A 25727-nucleotide genomic window follows, 5' to 3' on the forward strand; every position below is an offset into this window, starting at 1 on the left:
TTACGCAAGAGCATGCTCTACGTATGAACAATTTATTAAACGAGGTAAATTATTGACATGCAAGTTGATGAAACAAGAATATCAACAGTCTCGTTTAAAGTCATCATTTCGTAAATTCTATGGTCGATACAATGACCTTGTCAGCAAATACAATTTATCATTGAATGAAATGCTGACTGACGTTTTTCATACCAATTGTTAGTCCATTATTTATACACTGAATTGACTACGGATTTTTTCCGTTATTTCCTGATTATGACAATGAGCACACGGCGGGTGTGACCGGTCAGCAGGGGATGCTCACTCCTCCATGGCACCTGATCCCACCTCTGATGTTTCGGAGGTCCGTGTTTGCTCTGCTCTTGTTTTGTATATTTGTTTAATGGACGTTGAGATTGAATACTGTTCGTTATTTCCATATCCTTACCATAACCAATACTTTTGAAGGTTTTATAAAAATAGAAACTTATACAAAACTTTGCGATTTTTTTTATAAGCATGTATCCATCCCCTTCAAAACATAAAAAAGGATAATTCAAATTTGATTGAAAGTTTTTGTAAAGATTACACTATCAATAACTTATATTCACAGAAAGTTCGAATTTTTAATTTGTCAGTTATTTGATATCATTTAATTCAATATTCTTTATTGTGACTATTGATGTCATGAAGAAATTAATCTTTTAGGGCACCTTAACCCCTGCTTAAATTTAATTTTAAGAAAAAGCATATAGGCTATTTGACTTGTACCATATGACCAAAATTAATGCATTATTTTTAGAAACAAGTAGACAGGATGTACATTTTGATCTACTAAGCATATTATACCTGTATGTCTTCTATTTTCTTTGGTACAATTCACTTATCATGGTCCGTTCAAGTTAGACCAGCTCAGTTGATGTTTTATAAACACCTGACTGAGTCAAGAGATAGAGACGGGTAATTTTGTGTATTTCTCCAAAGAGTGCACTGTATTTAAAATTGTTACATAACCCAGAGTAATAGTGTGTTTTGATGACATTCTATAGCTAGCTCTTCAAAAGGTGGCAATTATCAGTTTACGGTGTACATTAATAAGTATATTTTACAAAAAAATCTTTTAACACTATTTTAGATAACTCTTTGAAATCAATTATCTGAAATAAGTTTGAAAACTTAAACGTAAGGCAAGTGTACTTTCAGCAGAATAAAAAAGTGTATTAAAATAGATACAGAAATTTAATTTTATTTACATGTATATAAGTTAACTTACAATTAAATTAAAAAAAAATAAACAATAATTTCCATTATCCATGTCCATTTTGATTTCTTAAAGGTACATACAAAATAATGCTTTGTAATGCTATGTAATGACAGCATTAAACTAAATTCTATGAAGAAATGCATTACATTACCATTACATGTAATGCAAACTTTTGAGCATTACACATTACTAGCATTACTTTGATTTAATGTAACGCAATGCATAACCATTACTATTAGCATTACCCCAAGCTTGTTACTTTTTTTTTATAGTATCAACCCACTGCATTGGGGAAAAATGATATATTAGATATTCTTTTACTATTAAGCAAATTTATTTACATCCATTGAATTTATTTCTTATGAAGACCATTGCTATTTATCATTGTATCAAGCTTGTCACGTGCATAGATTTCTTCAACAGTTGCTGTTCCATTAATTATGCAAACAATACATATTTGTTTTAAATACAATATTTAACATATTTAATTTTACTTTGAATGTTTTTTTTCTCAAATAAATGCAACTATGAACACTAAAATGAATTTCTTTGAGTGTAAGTACGCGGGTTATTATCTTTATCTTCAACAGAGAAAACTACATTTCGTTTACTGATAACATACAGAGGTTTGTATGGAAAAACAATGAATTCAAACCCATTAAGGCTATTCCTATGTATTCCCGTACTAACAACAAAAGAAAACATTTTATTATTGAGGTGAAATCAACAATCCAAAATAACAAGCGGTGTGTTATCTACTATGTAAAAAAATGTTTTATGGAACATTTTACTCGTACAATCATGTTAGCCTTAAAAAAAACCTTATGATCTCTTATTGTCAACTTTCTATAATACAGTCTAAGATAATATACTCTAAGCTTTTAAGTGTGTCATGGCCTGGAGTGACCAGAGTATATCATATTGCTCTGATAAGAACTTAGGAGTTACCTGAACACACAAAAAATAATGAATTATAACTGGTTAATTACATTCATCTTTGTTTGCATTACAAATGGTAAGTTTTGAAATATATCTCTAATATCTTTACCCACCTGTCTTTTATAATGTAAAGGTAAGAATAAAGGTAAGAATTGATCAAACTGTTTGTTAATACCGAGATTAAGAAGTATATACTTAAAAGAATTTGGTACGGTTCTTCAAAATTATTTCATGCATGTGCGGATTTATAGAATGTCAAGGGGATGCAGTCAAAAACTATAAACTCAACTTTTTGATTGATTGTATATTGTTTAACGTGATTGTTTGATTGGTTGGAGATTTCTTTTGACAAGACAAGACCTACCTTAAGGTACCAACATATATTTTATGTTCGGGATGACTAAGTTTTGCAAAAGATTAACATTGGTCATAACTTTAGAGCAGCTAGGGCAATGGCTTTTTTGTTTCATGTGTGCTTTTACCGTGTCAAGATCTTTCCATGGGTGTAATATTAAACAACATTACCGCTACATTTTTTTAAAAATGCTGCATGGTGATCATTACCATCAGTTTATTAGTAAAACTTTTGTTGATTGCTATTCATTACCTCTACATATCAAATGAGCCAGCAATGCCACTGAATAAGTCCATTTATTTTATTTCAGATTTCCAGACAGCAGCTCTTTAAGAAAATTGCATTTATTACTTTATCAATTATGTAAAAGCAATACTCAGTTTTTAAAAATTGTCTGAAATATTTTATAAAATAAGATAGAATTCAAATATAATTTAATTGATTTTCCATTGGAATTGTACAATAAAATTCATATGTTTTATAAATAAAAATCATAATTTTAATACAAATGGAAATTTTTCAATGCAAATGAAAAAAAGAATAATAAAAAATATATATGAGACTTGTTCGAAAAGTTCATGGACTTCTGTATTATCTGGGTTTTTTTTACGTGACATGCTATCCAAATTTGGTTGAAATATTTTAAAAAATAAATTCTTGTATAATTTTTTTAATATCTTGATTCATTATAAATTTTAATAATAAATGCACTGAGCAGGTCAAAATTTAGTTATTTACAAATGATTCACTTAATAATGTCTGAAGTCATAATGTCTGTAAAATGAAACAAAAACAAAAAAAAATCCTGTACATCCAAATTAAGAATAGTTACAAAACGAATAGAAAATAATACTATGCAAATGGAAAAATGTAGAATACAAATAAAAATCATAGAATAGAAATGAAAAGGTCGAATATTACAACGTTTGACACACCATATAATCTTATATATTTTCTCAAATTTTTATTTGTCTATGTTTATCAACAAATTACATTTCTGTTGTTTTTGTTTTCTTTTTTCAGAAGTATGGACACAGGACTGTCCTAATCACTGGATAAAGCACGGATTTTCATGTTATGTGTTCATAAAAGATGTTCCTGAGGACTTCATTGAAGCCGGGGTATGTACGTATCAATCAGTCAGCTCGATTGTTTAAAGAGAAAAAAAGGACGTATGCACTTTTAAAAAAGAAATACCTTTGAGGCATTGAAAAATGCAACAGAATTCTTTCTTTTTCTCTGACCTACGTTTTTGTGTATTACGACACAATACATGATATTTCTTTAAGTTTATAAAAATTAATAGAATTAGACTCGATGCACTTCAATTTAGAAGTAATCTGTTAATATTTGCAATTGGTAATAACAGTTCCTCTTCTCCGCTATTTGATCGTGATACTGCTTTTCCGCCAAGAATCCAGATTTTTCGTATCAAATCATACTGCTCATCCTCGAAAAATCTTAAATGTTATTTTTGACATTTATTTCTTTATATCATAAACTTGGATGTGCATGGACTTTTCAGTCATTTTGCCAAAGGCGTGGATCCAAATTGGTGGAAATCGAGACAGTTGACGAGAACAACTTTCTCCGCTCTCATATCGTTGGAACAAATCCACAAGGCGAGTTTTTTTTTTAATTAAGTAAGCATATAAAGGGAACAAAAAGAGTGAGGGGATACATATTATTAAATTTTGTATATTTATATCAATGATGAGGATTTAAAGTACCTCAAAACTATCCATCTAAAGGAATTTAAATGCGTCTTTCTGCTATTTCAAGATATTTTTTTATTATGTCCATTAATCCTGAAATATTCTTTGAATCGAGATTAGTAAAGATTCCATGGTTTAATTTAATGTAATTTAATTCTATTAGAGGTAATACAACTTGTACCCATAGCTTCCTTTTTAAGGAAGATTTTTTTCTCAAAATCACATGTCAGTTTTAAATATTTTTAATATTATCAACGACTAATGTGAATTTGAATTACCATTCTGATATCTTATTGCAAGTAGGGTTCAACATCTTTATAAAAATCCTTACAAGGAAAAATACATTGAGGGTTCCAGTTAATGTTCTACCAAGCCTCTCTTTCAACTCTTTACTAGAATTTTAATAAAAATGAAGAAGGAACTTCATTGATACTGAGCAACAATATATTTGAGACGTGGTGTACATCAGATGTAAATATTTGAAAATTCTAAGGAACTTTTGGAAAATTTGAACTCATAAAACGTTTACCAAATTCAACAGCATCAGCATAAAAAGAAAAAGGTCCAGGCTTTTTGGAATTATTTTTACGGTCTTATTGGTCCTTTTCGAAATTAGTTTGTTGTAATTAAAACACACTGATGTTACATTCAAGTACTCTTAAGTTGATATTATAGATATATCGACGGCATTTTGTCAATTAACGATTTTTTTTCATTCTTTTTTCAATCGTCAATTCAATCGTCAAATTCTTTTACAGGCCTCACTTATCAGCAAAATACCTTTATTATCGGCATACGCAGTTTACCGGTATATCTTTCAGTTGATTCAATACGCAAGAGCATGCTCTATGTATGAACATTTTTATAACGAGTTAATTATTGACAAACAATGTGGAAATATATGAACTATGCTTTTCAATTCACGTGCTAGATTCTCAATGGATTTTTCTAATCTTTGAACGGTAAAACTTACATATATCAACATATAAACATATTCACAAGAACTACATGTAATTATGGGAACTGAGAACAACGACGGGAAGGCAAAGGAAATTAAGGATGGGTGGAGAGGAAGGATAATGAGATATTTAAAAATATAGAAAAGGAAGACGGAGAAGCACATTCCTTGTCTACCACCGTGTATCATACACAACTTACATGTGTCAGTTTTATTGCAGAGGGGTACTGGATAGGACTATCAGACATTGTGTTTGAGGGAGAGTGGGTTTGGACATCCACCCAGAATATGGCATCATTTAAGGACTGGTCACCGAACCAACCGGACAACTACCAAAGTCATCAGGACTGTGCCATGTTCTGGGCGCCAGATAATTTCCATTGGAACGACCATTTCTGTACAGTTAAGGCTGGATTTATCTGTGAAATGGAGTAAGAAAAATACATAGACATTATATGTACTTATTGATATTTAACACTCTATTCTAAAATAATTGTTTTCTATCTACATATCTTGTATACCTGATATTTATATAAATTCACCCCCACCAAAAAAAAACACTATAATTCCCCGCGTGCTCTCTCTTCATCAGAGTTAAACAACATTTGTCAATCCCCACATTAGGCCTAATATAATGACAGGAAAATATATCTGTTCAACTAACACCACATAGTCTGGGTATTATCCAAAATATTAACAAGGATTTTTAGCTAACATTGCCATCTGGACATCTTCATATCACTTTGTCTATACGAACCAAAAAACATCCATCTTATTAAAATACACGATTATTAAAATTCTGCTTTCGCCTTAGCCTTTCGTCACAATTTTTCATAAAAAAAATCATAAACTGAAAAAACGTATTTGACTTGTTTTTTATTTATTTAAATATAAATCATTTAGAAAAAAATATAATTTTGTATTTCTTTTTGAACCGATTGATATTATAGGATAAGACGGGGAAAATTGTTCAAAATTAAACAACGAAAAGTTGCATCTTTGTTATATACAGAGAACCGAAATGTGTCTCTTCATCAATGCTTGTGCTTTAAGAATTTTACTAATAAATTTTGTATGTTCGAAATCCTTTTTTTTTTTACTTTCTTCACTGCTAAAATCAATTGTTGCACGTACCATTGTTGTTCCGAGTGCTGTTTCCAGAGGCAGGGATTTTCTTTTTCATTTTTTCTTTAAAGTAAATTCAACTGAATGTGCAGATAGGAGTAAACACATCTTCTGACAATGTGAGTGTCGTGACAATGTGAAATTTTGGTGTACACATTATACACTTTACTCAAAGCAATGAGTAACCTGACACTCTTGGTACCAATTATGCACCATTCTAAACAGACATTATTTGGTATGCATATATAGCAGAAGTTTTCAAAAACTTATACATTATAGATAAAATTAAAATGCTTGCTGTGACCTTAAACTTGATATTAAGATATGTATCAACGACATTTAATCAAATTAATTAAAAATAATTACTTCCATTCATATGTCCACTAGATATATTCCAGTAAATTTGAAATAAAAGATACCAAAGAGTCTTACGAATCTGTTCCATGTTCAATGTAATACCAGAAAAAGATATTATTGGTATGCAGCCTGACAACAAAGCTTTAAAGTAGCAATGTACCCTTATCACCTGCATACAGAGTAAGTATTTCTTTAAGGACAGATGATACAATTATTTTTTTTTTTGGAGGGGACTAAATATCATGTCACAAATTTAGAAAAGTGGATGATTCTTTACAATTAAAATTAATGAGGAAAAACAAAATGATAAAAAATCAGCATAGGATGATTTTTACCAATTTGATTTTCCTATAATAAAATTCACCTGGCTTATTATATTTTTCTAAAGTTTATATATTAAACGCTTAGCACCAATGTAACATATTCTGAAAATTGTGTTTATCTGCAAATCTTTACTGAGTGTGTTTTGTCCACATTTGTAGTTTATTGAAATATAATGTCTATTTCATTTTCCAGTTCTTAGGAGAAAACATTCTTAGAATAATCCAATTCAATTTTTTTATGCCCGCTCAGAAAAACATTAAATATGTAAGACTTTTTTCTGTATAGATTTGTATAGGAACAAATTTTTAAAGGTATAACAAAATATAACATGGAACTTCATGTGAAAGACAGAATACACTGCATGGCTAACATACAAAATGAAATAAGTTTCTGGGATTTTATTCTTAAAATGATCTTATAACAAAAAGAAACCTGGTGACCCCAGTGACAGAGACTTATCCCATTGTGACCGTAGAATAATGCAGGAGCTACATGAGATGTACTGTCATTTAATCATTTAAAGAATAAGTGATTTATGTAGATATGTAGATAACTTTTAAAAATATATAAAAGAGAAACCCCCTATTGCAAACGTTATTTTTTCTTATACTTTTCTTCAATTAAGCCCAACACGTATACTGTATACAAATGCATGGTAAAAGCTGAAAGAAATACAGTGTTTGTTAATAATTGGTTTGAAAAAAAATGTTTGTAGGTTAAAAGGGTCGCAATTGTGAAGGATATAATGTTTTAAATCCCACATTCTTCATAAGAGAACTAGTAGATAAAATGTATTAATCAAAATCTCTTGTCACTGGTGTTACTTCACTATAGTCATTGGTGTTACCATAAAAGTTAACTATTCGTATATACATAGAGAGATTTATACAAACTAAGTTAAACTTGACTAATTTTACTCACAGGTACTTGTGGACAGGAACCCCCCCCCCCCCCCGATATTCAACCCCGGGGCTTATTTGAATTTTTTTTCACAAATTATATTTATTACACTTATTCATCATGTTTACAATAGGAAAAAAAATCGTTAAAACCCCATAATAATCGCTCCACAAAAAATACCCCACTATACATTAAAAGAGAGTCTTTTAATGTATAGTGGGGTATTTTTTTGTGGAGCGATTATTTTGAATATGTGTACTAAATATAAATTGTGAAAAAAATTTCAAATAAGCCCCGGGATTGAATATCGGGGGGGGGGGGGGGTCCTGTCCACAAGTACCTGTGATTTTACTTTACTTAGGTGATAAACTCTGACATTCATGCATGGCCAGTGAATTTTTCAGAAGGGAAAATATATTTTTGAGCATAAAAAATGTTTGTCATTGGTGTTACATGTATATGATCTGAAGTTGTCATTGGCATTACCATATATTTAAAACGTCTGTACGTGGAAAAAATATATTTATTGAAAATAAATAAAATTACTTTCAAACACCATTAATTAGGTTTGCAAAGCAGAATACAAATAAATAATTTTCAAAATAAGAATATATTTTACCTCCAAAAGTACTTGTTTTGTCAATGGTGTAACGATTCCTGTCAATGTTGTTAAACTTAAGGAATTAATGCCAATGACCGTAACACCAATGACATATTAGTCATAAAATGATCGGGTATTTCTAATTTACCCTAGATAAAGTAAAAGTTTTGTTGACATTGCTATTAGTTCCCCTTAGGAACATCTATCGTAAAAGAGTTCAATGAATATCTAAAATCGTTTTGAAATAACGATGGAAAATACCACTGACAAAAAAATATGTTCTGATCATGCATGAATATCAAGGAACAGTTTCTGTTGTTTTTGGTGAGAAGTGATGTAATTAATACGACTTAGGAAAATTTATGAATATTAATTCTCTTATCAGGAATGATAACTCTTTTGTAGCAAAAACAAAAATAGTAACACCAATGACACAACTTTCTTGCACAGTCATATTAAATGCTGTATCAGTTGAATGGAAGATGGGTTTCATATTTTTTTTTTTATTAAAAGACATATTCTATTTAACGTTTATTTTATGTATACATGATTTTTCAGACAAAATTTCATATAATTTTTGGCGTATTAATCCTTATTTGAAGAGAAAAATTCCATTGACAGCATGAATTTGGCTAATTGGTGTGATAAAATCATCCTTTGACTTTAATGAAATTAATTTTGTGAAAAAAAATTTTAGTAAATGGAAAGTACAGATGTCATAGATTGAAAAGCAACAATCCAAAATTTGGAGAAAATAAGAAATAAAATTTTACAAAGAAGTGACACATTTAGCTGCTTTTTTTATATTGACCCATATGTGTGAAATGGGTATGAAAAGTGAAAGATGTGAGGCAATAGAAGTCATAGACTGCAATCCCCCCACTCCCACCCCCACGGCACCCCACCCCACATAGGTTTTTGACATTTTGGCGAGAGTTTATGTTTTTGTTTTGTTTTTGTTTTGTTTTGTTTATTTTATTATTATTTTTTTTTTGCTTGTCAAAGAAAGGATAAGATAGGGTAACAGCCGAATCTGGCCCCTTATTTGATATAAAAATCAGAACACTGGTAAAACTGTGATAGTTTGTAGTTAAGAAGTTAAAATGATGCTTACTTTAAGACAAGCACTAATTTTGATTCAAAGCTTACATGGAAGCCACTAGAGGGTGCAGAAATAGAATATTTTCCCGAATTTCCTCAATTCTGGTGGATTTTCATCATATTTGGGGAATATTTCTCTTCGGAAAACATAGAGCACACGCTTGCCTATCTGAGATTTTTACACATATACTGCATCTGATATCAGTGTATAAAATATATAAATTTGGTAGATAGGCAAGCGTGTGCTCTATGTTTTCCGAAAGAAAATGTGCTGTTAAATTAGTGAAAATTTGCATAAAAATGAAAAATTTCGAAAATTGACCTATTTCCTGACCTCACTGTGACCTCTGTATATCCTAAAACTTAAAAACCAGCACTCATTTTGTGGCAGGGGTGAAAACAGGTTTTCACGGATAAACTGTTGGATCATTCTGAAAGACACCCTAAATCGGGGGCCAAATACTGTTCTTACCCTATCTTGTCCTTTCTTGGATTTTTTTTTTTTTTTTTTTTTTTTTGACTGGGGGGGGGGGGGGGGGGGGGGGGGCTGGAAAAATTTTTTCTAGATCCTCGCCTGAGCCCCGTGGTTGAATATCGGGGGGGGGGGGGGGGGGGGTTGAGGGATTCCTATCCAAAGAGCGTATGGGGCTTTCGTATTTCATAGAAACATCACCTTTGTCATAAGTTGCCATATGGGTAAATCAGTGATTCGCAAACACTTCTTTTATCTTTTTTCTTTCCTTTTCCTTTTTGCTTGTCGGGTTACTTGTATTTCAGGTAGAGTTGACCCCTCCCCCTTTTTTTTTTAAACTATGCTTCGTCACTGCAAGCTGACAGCATTAATAAAAAAAATGAGGGAAAAATAAATATTAGTCAACATATTTCATTAATTTAATTCATATCGAATACGTCAAATAATAGAGATCTGTTCTGAAATTTCTGGATGCTGAGAAAATTCGTGAGCTGGCATATCATTTTACGTACGACTTACCATTATCCGTGTTTCTCGTGATTTTCTATTCCTCGCGTGAAAACACCCGAGGTTATCTGGATACGCCTACACCTGTTGAGTGCGAGATAACAGAAACAGAAAACATTAAAATTTTCCGCGCTCTGTTATCAAATCAGGACCGAGTAAACAAAGAATGGAGCAATCACAATCTTTGGCGCAAACTTCGAGAGGAATTCCAAGATACTAAAGAAAGAGGTGGCGAAATATCTGTGATGGAGTGTGCAGTTTCTGATAGAGGCTGAGAAATCGTTTTCTGGTTAGTGTTTTTGTTTTCCTGATACCACATGCTTTGTTGTATGAACAAAGAAAACATCTGTATCCTTGTTTATTTGTCGATAGCTCTTTATTTCACTGCACGAAATTTAACTTTGGAACACTGCTAATTAATTCTGAGACTCAGATCTTGATGTTGACAATGATTCTTTGAAATGTCTTTTTGAGCATCGTTTTCACTTTTGTCATTAGCTTTATGACATTTTTGTACTTATATTAAGCACTTCTTAATATCTGTAATATTTAAAGCACGTGTATGAACTTCCAGCTGCAAACCAATCAAATAATATGAAAAAAAATAATAAATATTAAATATTGTTTCCAGAATCCTGATATGCATTTTCATTATAATTTTCTCTAAAGAGAAACACGTCATATATGATCATTTCAAATAATAAAAAATAAGATTCTGTCCATAATTTATGTTTAAAAATGTGTTATTCACAAAAAAATTGTAATGGCAGGGACCTAGGAGATTTTCATTAATAAAGTAAAATTAAATTAATAAAACTGTAAAAATTGTAATTGGCCTCGGTAGCTTAGTGATGTGAGCACCTGACAAGTGATACAGGTGTTCTAGGATTGAATCCTGGCTCAGTCATAATAAGATATATCTTTATTCTTTTCTCCTAGCTTTCCTCACTACAGTACACATGTATCCATGAATGGAATGAAAATGGAAATATTAAGTACAAAAAGTTTCCTTAAAAAAAAAACCTAATGTTATGAAACCATATCCTCTCTCTCTTTCTCTTTTTGATTAAAAAAAGTAGGGTCCTTTTATAATAAATTTTGGTTTCATCCATATAGGTTTTGCTCTGCTTGTCATGCTTATGGAGGATAACTCTGATAAACATGTGGTTCCAAATTTTAAAAGAAACTGCATGGTAATCTGCATTGGGATACTCAAATGAACGTCTTGTACATATACAAAATGTACCATACAATTAGTACATATAGTATGTATAAAAATGTAAAAGTACATGTAGTACTTATTTCCTAATACATTTAATTAGTACCTCCAAGTGTAAGGAAGGGGAGTGACCTGGTTATAAAACCAAATTAAAGTACTGACTGGAGTAAAAATAACCCATTGTCTTTGGCTAAAAATCCAGATAAACTACCTTGGTCCAAATTAGCTAAAACCCATGGCATCTCGATCTGAAATGGCTACTGGTCAGGACAGGAATAAAAGAAAGGATATATTTTCAGCCTTCTGCGTCACTTCTCACGTAATCAAAGAACGATAAATAACGGGAAACAAATGAACCATGATTAACTCATAAAAGGATTATCTATAATTAATTGCAATCTGCCAACAACTTGTTGCTTCTGTTTCTTTGGTGGGGCTCACAAGTACAGTATTGATCCAGGCCTTGCATACTTAAGTGTATTCTCTGTATGTAAGTAAAATATATACATTTGTTTACAAAAAAACAGATAAGAATTGTTTATTAGTTTCTTTTGTAGGGTCAGTATTTGAATATACATATATGTATTAAGATCAAAATAAATTATCAGATTAAGTTTTACATTTATGATTATTAATAAAAGTTTAATATCATAAAAATGTTCTGCTCTGTAAAGAATTAAGATGTCTCTGAATTAGAAAACCTTTAGGATACATACAGTTTCAGAATTTCAGGGTATATCTTGTTAATTTAGAGATTAGAATCTTAATGATACATTGGTCTGTTAATCATGTTAATAATGATGTCACTGACTTGGACAACCGTTAGGATGCTGACAGTTTGTGTTTGTCCAGTGACCGTCATTTATTCGGGGACAGATCATGAGATGGGGTTTGTTATTGTACTGGCGACAAAAAGTAAATTTCCTCTTGGCTTCTTCTCCTCGTGACAGTTAGGGGTAAGGGGTTGATGCACATTTATGTGCTTCTGCCTTAAATGCCTGCAACTGATGTTGATCCAAAGGGGAACTTGATGAATATGCTACGGGGTCGAACAATATGTTTCCCAGGGAAAGGAGGGATACAAGATTTGGGGAATGGATTGGGGGAATTGACTAAATCTTTACTATACATTTGGAATGTAGCTGGGCGGCTAAAGGTTCCTTAGATGAATGCCAAACATATGTACAATTTCAAAAATAGCAAGAGACCAGAGTCAACTCTTAAAGTGAATATGAGGCTTTGTTAAGTGAATATGAGGCTTTGTTAAGTGAATATGAGGCTTTGTCAGGACGGTGTTTGTAAAAGATATCAGGGTTGTCCCTAAGACTTGGGGGCCAGGGAATTCCCCCTTTTAATAAGTTATAACCCAATCCCTCAGTTACTCTAACCCCCCTCAATTTACCCGATATTCCCTTCTACATTTTGAGTGCCCCTGCTATTTTAATTCTTAGTAACAATGTTGAAGATATTGGATTATTTTCAATGATGAATATACATGTACAGTATTTACAGTAAAAAGGTTTTCCGAAAATATGAGAAGCATTAAGATTTTACAGTTGTTCAGTGAAAGGTCAAGGTTAAAGGCTTGTTATGACAATAATTTGGTCAGAATTGGGTGATGTTGTGCAGTTTGTCTGAAAGATCTCTCAACAAGTTTGTTAAAATAGTACATGTATAACATTTTATTTAACATTAACTGATACAGTATGTTGGCCTAATTTTTTGTTGTATTGTATAATTATAGATCAGATGATTCGAAATAGACTTTGTATTACACTTGGGAAAAATAATTTCTCTATTTGAATGAGGATCGGTGTTTTTTGGGGATGGGTGATTGTAGTGAAAAAAAGAGAAGTGGGGGAGTGGGGTGTTTAACACTTGCGCATTCTATGTAATGTATCCTCCAAATGCTTGATGTACAAAATTCTTTTCTTTTCATAAATAATGAAAACTTCTTAAAGAATCACTTTAAATATTATAGCTCTGTGCAAGATATAGGTATTTTTATATAGTGAGAAATCTGAGGAATTTTTGTCCTACAAATTCTAAATGTGCAGTTTAAATTAAATGCACATGGACCCCTATCGTGGTCTCAAATTCTTTGTGCAGCCATTCTTCCTTTTTTCAGTGTAAGATCACAAAGACTTTGGACTGAAAAGCTATAATATGAGCTTTTGATGTAATCAAGAATTATGCTAATAAATTTTTCACATTTTCAATGAATAGAGCTAAAAGCAGACATTTGTACTTTTAGCTTACAGATTTTTTCCCCCCAGTCTGTACGTGTCGTAACAATAATTACATATTTACAAATACAATATGGTTGTCACAATAAAGATACATAACGTAACACATTATTGTGTCTGCCGCAGACAACATTGATTCCAGACACCAGATTTATTAGTACAGATGTAAATGGAATCTGTAATGTAATAACAAAGACAGTTAGAATACATGGGCCAACAAAAAAATCTCCTTCAAAGAAATTGATTTTCAGATTGCCTTTGATTATTACGTTCTTTCAAATGCAGCTTTTGGTAAAAACAATATCATTTGAAAAATTGTTACGAGTTTCCACAACAAATTTATTGAGTGGCGTACAATAGGACGGTAAGCCACATGTTTGCATGAGCTCATAATCAGATTATGACAATGGTCCCAGATTGGTGGATATCTATTTGTGTATCGGGTATTGTCCTCGGTAAAAATCCTTTTGTTGTGTAAATGAAAACAAGAACTCCTATTTTGTCAATAATCATATCTGTTACTAGGGGGGTCAAACACTGTGGGCATTTAAAAATAAAACTTCTGAGAAAAATCTTTTAGGAGAAATCTGACCATTCAACATGTTAAATTACTATACTTATTCTAAGTATACATGTATGTATATAAAGACTGTTTTATAACTTGAAACGGTCCAATAGATATAAATCATGCGATCACAATTGACATGGATTTTATGAATTTAATTTGGAAAAAAGGATAGATAATGTACGTATACTATACATGAAATACTATAGTTTATGGTAAATTTGTAAAATACAATGTGGTTGAATTCTTCATACAATAAAATTTAGATTTGTTTGATATCAGTATAACCTAATAAAAATGTATGAAATTTTAAGAATTCTTATGAGCAGTTTGAATAAGGGTGTAAAATTTTAATTTGACAAACTTTTTTTACTCCACTTCATTCTAATTTACCTAATGAAGAAATTATAATTGTTCTTAAAGCACAAATTGTTCCTTTAATATTCAGGCAGCCAGCTAATTAGCTTATAAGATTTCTATTTTTTCCCCTCTAAATTTAGATTTAAAAAAAGATAGAGGAAGGCATGCAGAAATTAGCCTGTTTACCAGGTGCATTAGGAATGCCAGAAACAATAAAATTTTGTTATTGTTTTGTGATTATTCTGTGTTAGCATCGAGGTGAAAATAAACACCCCATCTATTAGACAGAATTGCCGCTAATTATACCCACTAACGAAGACAAATGGTTTCCAGAATTCATTGTTCTATAAAACCTGAAGATACCAAAATAATGTGCTTGCTGGCTGCTGCCTGGGTGTAAAGAAATTGTGTATTGATATGTGTATTAGGTCTTGTACTAGATATAAACATGATAAAGGGAAGAGAAAAAGATTGAGAGAGAGAGAAAAAGAAAGAAAGAGACAGGTGGTTGAGAGAAAGAGAAATGAGTAAGAGTGTTTGTGAGGGAAAGACAAAGAGATAATTCTAGTTGATTGTGAAAGACAAAGAACAAAAGAAAAAAAGAATAATGATGAGAGATAGATGGAGATAGAGAGATAAGTGATAGTCAGAAGGAGAGAGAGATAATTGTGCATATTTGCAAGAGAGAGAGAGAGTCAGAGACCTTTGATTGTGAGAGAGAGACCTTTGATTATTGGGAATTATATTATGAATGAATTATCTGTACACACAGCTGGCCTTTGTTATAAGAGGATTTAAAATCATTTAGTCTCCGCGAGTTTAGTTTGTCTAACCAATGCTAACCGTAGAACTTACACCCTTGACTGCTTCTGGTGTTCAAAGAACCCCATTCTGACTTCCACTCCAAGCCAATACACAATTCTTTTTTTTTTTTCTGTACATGGAATGGGTTATTTTTTCTCTCTCTCTCAGTCTCTCTGATGTGGTTTAATGAAAGAATAGAGCCACTACAGTGTCTATTTGACTTTGCCCTTTGTGAACAAGTTTTGGGAAGTATTTCGGATATATAATAGAGGGAAGTGGAATTGTGTCAATTGAATGACATTATTGGAACACTGCGTAGAATTTTTTTTCCATGGTAGAATTTTTGACAGGAAGGGAATTTTGTGTGGATTTCTGTATCAGATAATTAAGGTAACAAAATGTAAATTCAAGTATTAAAATTAAACAATGTAAAAATATATAACTTTAACTAAAATTAAAATTAGGCGTATACTTTTAAAGAATATGAGAAAAGAATCAGTATATGATATGTACTATGTGATTTAAAAAGATATATATTTGTTCTAGAATTTTCACATATACATGATGTTGAAAGGTTTCAAGTTAAACTCTCGTTGTACATGGATAATGATTGTGAAATCATTACGAGATCAGAGGGCATATAACTATAAAGCTTTAATGCCCCTGACAGCTGCTGAATGCTGAATGTACAATATAATATAATGATAATGGGAGATTTTTTGGAACATAATAATCTTGATGCTCTTGGTGTAGAACTGATGTAAATCATTTCTGAATTTTTAGAAACAGGTCATAATAAATTCATCAGATACTATTGAGTGTGCATTGTAACGGTTTAATAATTAAAAAATTTAAAAAAGAAATGGCTAGTATGTTAAGTGTTAGTTTATTGAAACTCTTCAATATGATCAAGCACCAGATATATCAAAAATATTCTACCTCTTGCATTATAAACTTAGGAGTCCATAATTTGATTATTTCTAAACTGGCCTCAATTTTCTCATTAAACAAAATCATAACTGGAATTTTTTGAAATTTTTGGGCTGAAAATCAAAGCCATTCACCCTATTTTTGGCATCAGTCAATCATCTGTAAAATACATTGTAGTATGTTTATTTAAATGTATATAAAAAAAGTTTAAGGTTATTTCAATACAGAATTTTTGCTCATTATAACAACTAACAAGTTTAAATTTTCTAATTTCAAGTGCAGTACCCAATTAGGGCACATTATTAAATTCTAATAAAATTTGTGGTTATTTAGTAAAGATTTCTTTGCCCATGACCAGGTTTTTGTACGTTAATTTCAAAGTGCAGTACCCCTGGCCAGTGGGGTACTTTTAGCATTTATTGCAAGCCTTGTCTCTATGATCTAATTAAGGTTCTGGAGGCTTCCAGTTTTGTAACATGTCAGTTGCCAAAATAGAACTAAAAAAGAAATATTTGATAAAAATACCGCAAGATCAGATAGGTCTTAGTATTTCTTTAACTTCCTTGCAGTATGATATTTCAACCCTACCACAAAAACGTGCACGCAAAGTTGCCCCCTTCAGGAGTGTCGCAATTAACATGATTAAACCGAAATTCATATGTCGCTGTGACGTCAATTTTGCATGCACGCAATTCAGGGCTTTTAAAGAGTACGGGTGAAGAAGGCCAAATTCTGATCCAAATATATTCTTTATAACCTATTTAAAATCATTGTCTGTGTAGTGTTAAGTTTTTTCCGTGGGTTATATAATCAGTCTGACAAAGTTTCTTAAGTAACATGAACAAAGACAAAAAACGTTACAAAGTTAAATTACCTACAAACAAAAGGTCTTAGATAGACACATCAATCAAGTGTTTTTGAGCCATTAATGATGAACATTTTTATGACAATTGAAAGATTTATATACTTAAACTATAATGTTCGTGTCTTTTTAACGCGTGTTAACATAGGTCAGATGTTCTGATCTGTTTCGTTTAACAGCTTTATCTGGTGGCGGTTGCCTTTTGTTGTTCAAAACTGACGGTCTGCCAAAGATGTCAGTTATACTGTACTCATCCCTGTAAATTCCCAGGTCCTACACGTGTCTAAACTTTTTTTTACTTGATGATGCATGGTCAGACAATGTTATTTTGAATCCACTTGAAATTACACAGAAAAAAAAAACCTTAATCAAGATATTCAAGATTGAACAATTGAAGAAAATTTAGAGGCTTTTCCAATTGGTGCCTCCACATACGCTGGGTTTTCTAGATATTGAATGCTTGAAATATCAAGGTTCAACTGTACTCAAAAGGTATTATGACTGCATTTCCTATTTTTTGCATATTACATATTTTGCATAAGTTTTCACTTCTGATGTATTTTTAAACTTTCAAGACAATTACCAATGGTAGAGACATAAAATCATTGAAGTTTCTTTTTACTTTAATTTTCAAGTAAAATCTCCAGTAAATGTTCTAATATTCTGTAATTTTCAATGCATTGTTACTCAAATGCAAAAACAGAATAAGTGGCCTTATAGAAAATATAAATGTCACCCCCAGTGGGGAGTCTATGCCTATTGTACTCTGGCTGCTTTGAGACCCCTGGGTCCGAGGAAGACCCAATTTACGTCGAATTAAGTTTCCTAAAATGGAATATACCTTGCGGTTTGTTTGAAATCCATACCAATTGGTCCCAGGGAGAGCTCTTTGTAATGAATTTAGTTTCCTAAAACAGAATCTGGAAGTTCAGGAAAAAATATCAATCATTTTATTGATCATGGCAGCATTGGCTTTCCTGCTCCAGATAGTCCGTAACTAACATGCAACACTGGATGTGATAATATCTGGATATTTCTTAATAGTCAAGAGTCAGTTAATCATACAGAGGAATTTAAAGCATTATTTAATCTGCTTGAGAAAAAAATATAATTTGGTTATTGATTGATATTAATGTTAAGGGATTTAAAGACAACTCAAAAAGATGCGGTAACTTGACCCTTTTAATTAAAGTGTTTGAAGTTTCAAAAAGAAGCAGTAGATCTAGAGATTTCGGATAATTAGAAACATGTATCCTTGAGAAATGAAGCATATACAAAAAATGGTTATAGCATAAAGCCTGGCACATGTGAAAATTGTCTCTCCTTGATCTACATAGAACAGTTGCAAATCATCTTTGTCGAGGACATTATACATGTGTAAGCTTTATTGCTCGTAACATTTGTAGCTGATTCTGTCAATTTCGTGTAACATTAATTTCAGTACGTATTGTTACTGGCAATGATTTGTGCAGAGAAACGCTTAGAGGCATTATATTATTTCTGGCTACAATATGTAAATTGTATGAAACTATGATGCAAAGCGACAATAGGGGCTGGTGCCTTCATTTTCAAATTATCCCCCTTGCTAGAACTCTTCTGTTTTAAGATACAAAAAAAAAAAATTAATGTAATGATGTTAATAAATGTTGCTAAAGTTAGGTTAGTATTTTATATATCTGCAATCAAATGTTGTTTGTAACCTAATGTTCAGTGAAAAATGTTCAACTAATAAAGATTTTGACAGATCTCTACTTTAAAGTTCATTGCCCATTTGGACAACAGGAAACATATAAAATGCTGATCCTTTGAATGTCTTAAAGCCATTTTAAAATTAAAGTATTGACCCATTGAAATGAATTGAAGAGAATTAAATCCAAAACATTAAGAGGTCTAAGATCAGTAATAAAACGTAAGTGCATGTAATATCACTTTATCATTTGGCACCCAGGAACCTTGTGGAATAATATTTTCAAATATTTTCAAAATCATGTTTTTTAAGCCCCAAGATTTATTGCTCAAATCTGTCGAACAGTGTGGTGCCGATATGCCATAAGACTCTTATTTTTGAACTCGGTGGGGCAAAGGGGATAAAAAAAATGGGATGTTACACTCTGCGTAAAACAGGAAGTGTTAATAACTGCTTCATATTAACATTTAACACAGAGAAAAAGAACTCATTGCTGGTAGCTATCTGTTGTGTGTTGATAAAGACAATTGTTTTCCTGTACCTCATGTTCGTTTATACCTTGCTGCAAGCAGTGGTTCTGATATCTCCTATATTGTTTACTTTGTATTGACAATGAAAGGAACCAGGCTGTTTTTTCAGTGCATGGGAACTAAAAATATGAGAAAAAGGGGGTCTCGTTAACTCGGAATGCATTATATCCATTCAAAATTCTGGCTGCCATTTAGAGGAAATTAGAGCATTTGAAGTTTATTATTGTGATCTGAAATTGCTTTTATTGTATGTTGTGCATGAAAGTTAAATACACTGGGGAAATACAGGGAAAAGGCTGCTACCAATTACGAGCTCCGGAACATGAATGAAATTTCTTGACTGTATATTTGTATAGACATTGTATAAAGAAAAATTTGCAAGCAAAAGGTTAACCTCCTCAGAATTCTTTTCAAATTTTTTTTCTGTTGCCATTAATAAGTTAATATAAATTTTGGTTTTAATGGACATTTTGGTTTTTTTCAGTGTGACCTGTAGCCATGGAACATCTTGACAAGTTTCAGATAATCTTTAACAACCCCTCAGCCATCTACAACGCGGGGGACACTGTGTATGGATATGGCTGGGCAGTCTTCAAGGAACCTATACATGTACAGAGTAAGTGACAGAGAGAGGGGCAAGACTGAAATAGTCCAGTTTTGATTCAAATAATATTATATTTTGTTCTTGAAAGCAACGGTCCAGTAGTTATGCAAAGTAGTATGAATATGTGGTACACTAGTAAAAAATACAGTAAAATCTGTCTTATCTCAAACCTGTGTAATCTGTTTCTCTGTGAATTCCAGTCCTTTATTTTCATTCTTTTAATAACCTATTTTCCCTGTTCTTTACACTGTAATCTGATACCCTATTTATACCTACATAAACTCTGTTCCTAGTACATGTTTGATTCAACAGGATTCACTGTGTATTGTCAAGATATTTTTTCTGAAAATATCCTTGTTGTTTTTCAGCTGTGTGTATGGAGGCCATTGGAGAGGCTAAAGTGGAGTGGATGACCTCCAGTGATATACAGGCATCAGATGAAGAAGTGTTCAACTACACAACAGTCCTACCCATAAAAGGTAAGGTCATAGGTCAAGTACACAACAGTTCTACCCATAAAAGGTATGGTGTCAAAGGTCAACTACATAACATTCCTACCCATAAAAGGTAAGGTCAACTACACAACAGTCCTACCCATAAAAGGTAAGGTCAAAGGTCAACTATACAACAGTCCTACCCATAAAGGGTAAGGTCAGCTACGCAACTACCAATAAAAGATGAGGTCATAGAGGTCAAGTACAACAGTCCTACTTATAAAAGATAAGGCCATAGGCCAACTACACAACAGTCCTACCCATAAAAAAAGGTGTCAAAGGTCAACTACCCATAAAAGGTAAGATATGAAAGGTCAGTGTAGCAAGCTCTAAAAGTGCTGATCAAAAGTTAGAAATCACACCACCATACAAAACAACAGTGAAAGTATCCAAATAAAAAAACTGGAATCATTTATTTTACTGCATGTTACTTTTATTTCAGGAGAAGATAAGAATAGTCAGGGTGCTACATTACACGAGGGCTCACATTACTTCCCTTTCGAGTTTACACTACCTAGTGATCTTCCGTCGTCTTTCAAGGGTAAACATGGCCGCCTGCGATACTTTGTTAGAATGACCATCTGTACATCAGGAGGGCCTCACCCGTCACGCACCAGTAAATTCGGAGTTCAAGGGGCACTTGACCTCAATGCAGAACCAAATGCTGCGGTAAGTAGTTTGATTTTTCCCCCCTCACTGAATAGCTTGATATACGCAGGTCAAGGTATCCATAGGGAGGCATTGTAACTTTCCATCTTGGCAGGTGATTGCTATGTGGGTTGCAGTCATACTTTTGTATTTGTATGTTTGTCAACATGTTCATATGTGAATAAGTTTCAAACTGTTCTCCTATGGTAATGTACAGTCTTTAAAGTTGGGTACTGTTTTCTGTCTTTAGAAGATTTAACATCGCTGGTTGAACAAAGTGTGGCATTATGTTTATTAAGTGTAACTATTCAGATTTAGTTTACATGCACTTTAAGAGGTTATACTTATTATGTGCATGCTACACAATGACTTGGCGGACTGTAGATACACAGTAAGCACACATTAGAGTCTTAAAGGTTTATAAAACTAATGCTCTAAGAACAGTGCCAAAGAGTTCAAACATGATTTAAATTTTAAAGATCAAGTGCATGAAAACAAACTTCTTGGAACATAAAGTAATATTGTATACAGGGAAATTTTCGCCCCTGTTTAATTTTCCCCCTAGCTTGCACCCTAGACACAAGAAGGCAAATTTAAGATGGGGCGATTTCAAAATAAAAGGTACAATTTCCTAAAAAAAACTTTGAAAGGGCGAAATTAGAACAGCTAGGGCAAAATTGTTTGCAAGTGTGAAAGGGCAAAAATAACACGGGGGTGAAAATAACCCTTTATACAGTATTGCTCCTGTTTATTACAGCTTCCGGTAGAGAATGACACATTTGAGCCCCTGGGGTCCTTGTGTTGTATCTCTGGTACGGTGACCGCCAAACTACACCTGGAGAAGAAGGGCTACACAGTCAAGGAATCGGTGCCAGTGTACGCAGAAATCAAAAACCTTAGCAGCCGGAGAATCAACTCTACCTCTGTGTCCTTAATACAGGTAACAAAAAAACAGATATTAAACAGTAAGAAATGGTTTAGTATAGGCTTAAGGAATTTCCACCCTCACAATTTTATAGGTTCAAAGTACAAAAACTGCATTTATTTTCATTCAATATATTTTAAACTTTCCATTTATTGCAAAAAATGTATAGGTCACCATATTATTTAAGATGTGAAACATAAATAAACAGAAGTGTATGTCAACATAAAAAATTGTACATTTTTTTGTAAACAGTATTGAGAAAAATATGTAAAAACTGGTTAAAATGCATAATTCTGATGCTGAGTGTTCCTAAATACTTCCTACCTAAAAGATACTTTTGAATTGTGAATATCAGGTAAACTATTTTACAGAAAAGCCAATGCCTGAATGAAGAGACCTTAGAAGGAGTTATTGCCCTTGTAAACATTTTTTAAAGATTGAATAATTGATTAAATATAGAAAATATGCATTTTTTGAATTCTTTATCTAAACAATATTAATATATCATTACACCTATTGTAAAGCATTCTTCCAAGAGATATTTTTCTATAAGGTATGAATTTAAAATAATTACAGTTTTTGCAAAAACCTATTACATCATAGGAGGGTGGAATTACCTTAAACACTGTGTTAATGTGGCTAATTTTCTGAATTCTGTCTTCTTTTGGTTAAAATTTTGTTCTTATTTAAAGGGAAACTTTATTTACATGACTAAGTTTGCTTAGTATACTTTAGTAATACATATATGTTTGTCTATGGCAAAATATTTTTATGTACTATTAAAGACTTTGATTGTATATTACCTTACCTTAAAATTAATACCCCCCATCCCCCCCCCCCCCCCCCCAAGAAAAAAAGAAAAATTAATAATTACACATCTTTTAAAAAACAGTCGTTTATTTATTTACATACATGTATTAAATGTGAAGTAAATAAGTGTTTATTTTGTAGGACAACACAGTTTATTGTTACTGTTCACTTGACTTAGATGTTGAGTAATAAGATATACTGTGTACATTATAAGAATGGTAGAACTTTAATGTCATGTAAAGAGAAAAGAGAGAAGCCACTTGGCTTCTATGTGTAAGCTCATAGAGAACCCTCAATTCTGTAACAGTTACAGTAATATAAAATACATAAACACACAGTAATGAAAGAAGTAGTAGACACAAAGGCTTTGTGTAAAAGTAGGGGAATTTTTTTATGTGCTCAACTGGTATATATTTGTTTGGAAAGAGGTGCTTGACTTTTGATGTTTGTGAAATATTTGGCAGAGCTTCATAAAGAGAGATTTATTTGTATAAACGCCTTGTATATACACAAAAACTAATTAATCTAGATTGAACTTTTCTGTTTGTTGAAAACTTTTGTTAAACAGTTTGTAACACTTTAATATTGGCAAAGACTTGTATACAGTACTTAATATCAAAATAATTTCAAAACATGGTAGTAAATTCACATGTACAGTTAAAATAAACATTGTGTATTTAAATATAATCCATTCATAATTGTTACACCATTTTGTGGGGAGGAAGCATATATTTATATTAAAACTGATTTTAACTAGGGTACTGCAAAAGGAGCATTCCCCATAAAGCTTGCAATATTCATTATATGCACTTTGTAAGCCTTTGAGCTCAGCAAATATGAAATCAATCCTGATATTTCTTAGATACAAATTCACTAACCCTACATTCACAAGTGTGTTATTATGTCCTCTCCAAATACCTTAATAGAGGATAATAATGAGAAATAATTTTGCAGATTAGATCTTTGCCCTTTTCTATAGGAAATTTAATGCACTCACTTCAGATTTTTTTGGTTTTGTAGAATGTGACGTACTACTCCTACAGAGGACGATTTTCAGAAACCACAAAGCTGGTGACAATCCATAAGGGGGGTGTGGGGCCCCGGGGTAAACAGACGTGGCAGAAGGAGTTACTGAGTATCCCCACCACCCCGCCCTCACACCTCCACGGCTGTAAAATCATAGACATCCAGTACTGTATTGAGGTAGGTCTTTTTTTATTTTTCTGGTAAAATTCAAAAATTTTATGGTTAAAGGGAGATAACTCTCCAAGAATTTTTTTTCTGAGACTTGTATTTCGTTTGCAATCTTGAACTTTATTTTGCAAGACTACTTTTAATTATTGCATAATTTCATACTTGCATATTTATTACTATATATATATATATATATAGTTCAATATTTTTTTATAATTTATAACAAGAACTATTTATTTTTTCTCCCCTCCCCCCCAAAAAATAAAATTTATTTGATCTATAGAGTAATGATCTCTTTGTTTATATTATTGTGTGAAATATGTACTGTGAGAATACAAGATAACAGTATACTTCAGTTGAAATACAAAACATAGATAATCATAATTTTATTGTCTTTATTATAATAATTAAACTTTTGTTTACAGTTGGCCATCAAACCCTCGGGCTTTGGTAAAAAAGTCAAAATCCCAGTAGACATCATTATCGGATCTGTTCCCCTCCTAGAGGCCAAAAAAGAGAAGACGTCGTACCACCCACTACCGTCCATCGTCAAAGACGACGTGATTCCATTCCCGTTCTTCGAGCTCGCTACAAACCCTAGTCAATACATGCTTCCTACCGCTCCACCGTGGGAAGAGGATGACGATATCCCGTGAAAACTGGTAATTATCAGACTGTTAATTAGCAATCAACGAATGACCAAAGTTTGGATATCATTAATTCTTGTGATATGTGAAACATCTTGTTTCTCTCCCTCAAAAGAAACATTGAAGCATAAATGAAATGCTAATAAACTTGGTGTTGAAATGCAAACCCCCACAAGCATGTAAAATGTTGTCCTTAGAGAGTTTAATAGATGAGGAAGAGGGTACATGTTGTAACTATTTTAGTTGTAATATGTTTCTTTGATTAATTGTTTTATCTTCTTTAGTAAATGCTGATCTTGAGTAATTGTAGAGATTGAAAAAAAGTTTGTTCATTTTCTTTCTTGTTACATTTACATCTTTTTTTTTTTCAGGAATCCTTGTAACACTTCAGCCAAAACAAGAGGAGCATTATGCATTATAATTTCAACAGTTGGTATAGTAACTCTAGGGAACTTGGAGAATATGGGGACCATTGAAGACAATTCTCTTGCCATATTGACATAGGACGTCTCAAAAAGATCTGAACCATTGACAGTGTATGTGATTGTAGATCTGATATCAACCACTGCTTAGCAGTTTATTTTTGCAGATGTATGATTTTGCCT

The 25727-nt window shown here is 32.2% G+C and overlaps 2 protein-coding genes across 5 annotated transcripts; both read left to right on the forward strand.

Moving 5' to 3' along the window:
- Nucleotides 1-2141: 2141 nt before the first annotated feature.
- Nucleotides 2142-5645, forward strand: LOC134260721 (perlucin-like protein). Its single transcript, XM_062743265.1, has 4 exons — nucleotides 2142-2258; nucleotides 3561-3658; nucleotides 4063-4159; nucleotides 5431-5645. The coding sequence occupies exons 1-4, from the start codon at nucleotides 2210-2212 to the stop codon at nucleotides 5643-5645; spliced, it is 459 nt and encodes a 152-aa protein (XP_062599249.1). The 5' UTR covers nucleotides 2142-2209.
- Nucleotides 5646-10656: 5011 nt separating this feature from the next.
- LOC134260724 (arrestin domain-containing protein 17-like) lies at nucleotides 10657-25160 on the forward strand. Of its 4 annotated transcripts, none has more exons than XM_062743268.1 (7): nucleotides 10657-10886; nucleotides 20285-20416; nucleotides 20773-20883; nucleotides 21341-21567; nucleotides 22304-22486; nucleotides 24302-24484; nucleotides 24901-25160. In XM_062743268.1, the coding sequence occupies exons 2-7, from the start codon at nucleotides 20299-20301 to the stop codon at nucleotides 25129-25131; spliced, it is 1053 nt and encodes a 350-aa protein (XP_062599252.1). In that variant the 5' UTR covers nucleotides 10657-10886; nucleotides 20285-20298; the 3' UTR covers nucleotides 25132-25160. The 4 variants fall into 4 exon arrangements, with proteins under 4 accessions (XP_062599252.1, XP_062599256.1, XP_062599254.1 ...); XM_062743272.1 differs by lacking the exon at nucleotides 10657-10886 and adding an exon at nucleotides 12287-12306; XM_062743270.1 differs by lacking the exon at nucleotides 10657-10886 and adding an exon at nucleotides 15704-16181.
- The last annotated feature ends 567 nt before the right edge of the window (nucleotides 25161-25727 follow it).

Source organism: Saccostrea cucullata, unplaced genomic scaffold (assembly GCF_032062105.1).
Source record: "Saccostrea cucullata isolate Sc308-1 unplaced genomic scaffold, CSIRO_AGI_Scuc_v1 ctg10525, whole genome shotgun sequence".
Classification (NCBI taxonomy): Eukaryota; Metazoa; Mollusca; class Bivalvia; order Ostreida; family Ostreidae; genus Saccostrea; species Saccostrea cuccullata.